General features: G+C 42.3%; 1 protein-coding gene across 1 annotated transcript in view; it reads right to left on the bottom strand.

Moving 5' to 3' along the window:
- Positions 1-742: 742 nt before the first annotated feature.
- The window catches only part of LOC124034707 (anthrax toxin receptor 2-like), a 146,884-nt gene continuing 144,380 nt past the window's right edge, over positions 743-3,246 (bottom strand). The window contains exon 16 of the mRNA XM_046348182.1: positions 743-1,992. Within this exon, the coding sequence (XP_046204138.1) occupies positions 1,954-1,992 (39 nt within the window). The 3' untranslated portion in view covers positions 743-1,953. The remainder of the gene's footprint in view (positions 1,993-3,246) is intronic.

The following is a 3,246-nucleotide window of genomic DNA, read 5'->3' as shown; positions in this document are numbered from 1 at the left end:
GGGTAGCAGTGACATTAGAGACAGAGGGTAAGGGTAGCAGTGACATTGGAGACAGAGGGGTAAGGGTAGCAGTGACATTGGAGACAGAGGGTAAGGGTAGCAGTGACATTAGAGACAGAGGGTAAGGGTAGCAGTGACATTAGAGACAGAGGGTAAGGGTAGCAGTGACATTGGAGACAGAGGGGTAAGGGTAGCAGTGACATTGGAGACAGAGGGTAAGGGTAGCAGTGACATTGGAGACAGAGGGGTAAGGGTAGCAGTGACATTGGAGACAGAGGGGTAAGGGTAGCAGTGACATTGGAGACAGAGGGGTAAGGGTAGCAGTGACATTGGAGACAGAGGGTAAGGGTAGCAGTGACATTGGAGACAGAGGGTAAGGGTAGCAGTGACATTAGAGACAGAGGGTAAGGGTAGCAGTGACATTGGAGACAGAGGGGTAAGGGTAGCAGTGACATTGGAGACAGAGGGATAAGGGTAGCAGTGACATTGGAGACAGAGGGGTAAGGGTAGCAGTGACATTGGAGACAGAGGGTAAGGGTAGCAGTGACATTGGAGACAGAGGGGTAAGGGTAGCAGTGACATTGGAGACAGAGGGGTAAGGGTAGCAGTGACATTGGAGACAGAGGGTAAGGGTAGCAGTGACATTGGAGACAGAGGGGTAAGGGTAGCAGTGACATTGGAGACAGAGGGGTAAGGGTAGCAGTGACATTGGAGACAGAGGGGTAGCAGTGACATTGGGTAGCAGTGACATTGGAGACAGAGGGTAAGGGTAGCAGTGACATTGGAGACAGAGGGGTAAGGGTAGCAGTGACATTGGAGACAGAGGGGTAAGGGTAGCAGTGACATTGGAGACAGAGGGGTAAGGGTAGCAGTGACATTGGAGACAGAGGGGTAAGGGGAGCAGTGACATTGGAGACAGCTGTATCTATATTTTAAAACTCTTTAACTGACTGACTGTCATGTTTATTGGGTTGTGATGTTGTACGCCTTAGTGACCATACAGCAGATTGCATCAAAACCGAGGGGAACACAGCCAAGAACCATGTCAGGGGCTTCAGGCAGCCTGTCCCTTAAACGTAGTCTGAAGAAGAGAGCTGTGATGGTCTGGTCAGAGGGTCTGTCCTGTCCCGCCCGGCCCGCGGTGGGATAACGCTCTAGTAACTCTCCCCTTGTCCCCAGTGCATAATGAAAGAAAGGTGTCTTCACAAAACTAAAGGGTAAATGTCTTAGCTACTGCTTCCAATACCTTAGGGCGTCCTGTCTGACTACAGTTTATCATGCGTGTGCACTTCTCAGTGTTAAAATGACAGGATATACGTTCATAGGGGGTCCCGCCGGGCATCTTTCAAACGATAGTGGAGGGAGAGGAGTTGGAGAGGATTTGTGACGAGACGTTGCCAAGAGGCGATGGACTGGTGCACTGTGTGTTGAGGCCTGCTGGGAGTATTCATACTGCCACGCTAAAGGCAGTCTTGCTCTCTCTCTCGCTCGCTGTGTTTAAATATTTTTTTTTTAGATAGCTTCCGTCTGTGCCCATGAAATAAGGTTTTCCACAGAAGGCACAATATGCTCAAAATATGTCAATCCTTTGGTGCAAAAAAATAAAATTAAAAAATTTAAAAATCTGGATCCGAACGGCCATTTTGTCCAGTACTTTTATTCGCTTGGGCCTCTTGTGAAAGAAAATACACATTTTTAAAAAATACGACAAGTGGAAAAATATTGAGTTTATATTTCCCAGTTATTGATGGATGGAAAAATGTAAATGTTCTTATGAGTATGATTTTTGAGAAAACAGGAGATATCATGGAGAAGAGTCCTCCATTTTGTGCACAATATAGAGTGAAGCAAAATGGATTGTGGTTTTTGGATTTTGGGGGATTTTTAGATCTTCAAAAATATTTTGCCCTTACCAAGAGAACAGTAATCATTGTGGATTATATTCTTTGTCCTCTAACGGTTCTGCAGTCGGCTGAAATTAATACATTTCCCCTGAAATGAGAAAGAATGAGAAATGGCATTAGACTCCAAAATTGCAGTACAGTACATTAATCACGATTGAAATAAGTTATTTATAAAAAATAAACACTCATAAATCATTGTAATATTTGTTACAACTAAAATATTAACTTAAACTTATAACTTAAGTAACTTATAACTTAAATATTTTCCCGCAAAAAAAAAAAAACATTTGAAGTAAATCTAGTTGTTGCAGCATAGGAACATTAAATATTGTATATGTTAATAAAGTACTAATAAAGTACTATAAAATACTTCATAAAGTATTCATACCCCTTTGACTTAGTTACCATTTTGCCAGATTTCAAAATGGATTAACTCAAAGTTTTTTTTTCTTCCAACCCATCTACACACAATAACCACATAATGACAAAGTGAAGAAAAAATAGTTTTAGACATGTTTGCAAATAAAATACAGAAATATCTAATTTTCACAAGTATTCACACCCCTGAAGTCAATCTTTTTTTAGAAGCACCTTGTGCAACATTTGTCCATTTGTTGTTTTCTAAATTCTTCAATTTCTGTCAAATTTATTGTTGATCATTGCTAGACAAAACATTTTCAAGTCTTGCGATTGACTAACAAGTAGATTTAAATCAAAACTGTAACTCGGACACTCAGGAACAGTCACTGTCTTCTTGGTTAACAACTCCAGTGTAGATTTTGCCTCATGCTTTAGGTTATTGTCCTGCTGAAAGGTGAATTAATCTCCCAGTGTCTGGTGGAAAGCAGACTGAACCAGGTTATTGTCCTGCTGAAAGGTGAATTCATCTCCCAGTGTCTGGTGGAAAGCAGACTGAACCAGGTTATTGTCCTGCTGAAAGGTGAATTCATCTCCCAGTGTCTGGTGGAAAGCAGAATGAACAGGGTTTTCCTCTGATTTGGCCTCATGCTTTAGGTTATTGTCCTGCTGAAAGGTGAATTCATCTCCCAGTGTCTGGTGGAAAGCAGAATGAACAAGGTTATTGTCCTGCTGAAAGGTGAATTCATCTCCCAGTGTCTAGTGGAAAGCAGAATGAACAGGGTTTTCCTCTGATTTGGCCTTGTGTTTTAGGTTATTGTCCTGCTGAAAGGTGAATTAATCTCCCAGTGTCTGGTGGAAAGCAGACTGAAACAGGGTTTTCCTCTGATTTGGCCTCATGCTTTAGGTTATTGTCCTGCTGAAAGGTGAATTAATCTCCCAGTGTCTGGTGGAAAGCAGACTGAAACAGGGTTTTCCTCTGATT

The sequence above is a fragment of the Oncorhynchus gorbuscha genome, linkage group LG04 (assembly GCF_021184085.1).
Source record: "Oncorhynchus gorbuscha isolate QuinsamMale2020 ecotype Even-year linkage group LG04, OgorEven_v1.0, whole genome shotgun sequence".
NCBI classification, from domain to species: Eukaryota; Metazoa; Chordata; class Actinopteri; order Salmoniformes; family Salmonidae; genus Oncorhynchus; species Oncorhynchus gorbuscha.
Note: the sequence above shows the minus strand (reverse complement) of the source record. Positions and strands in the feature narration are given on the sequence as shown.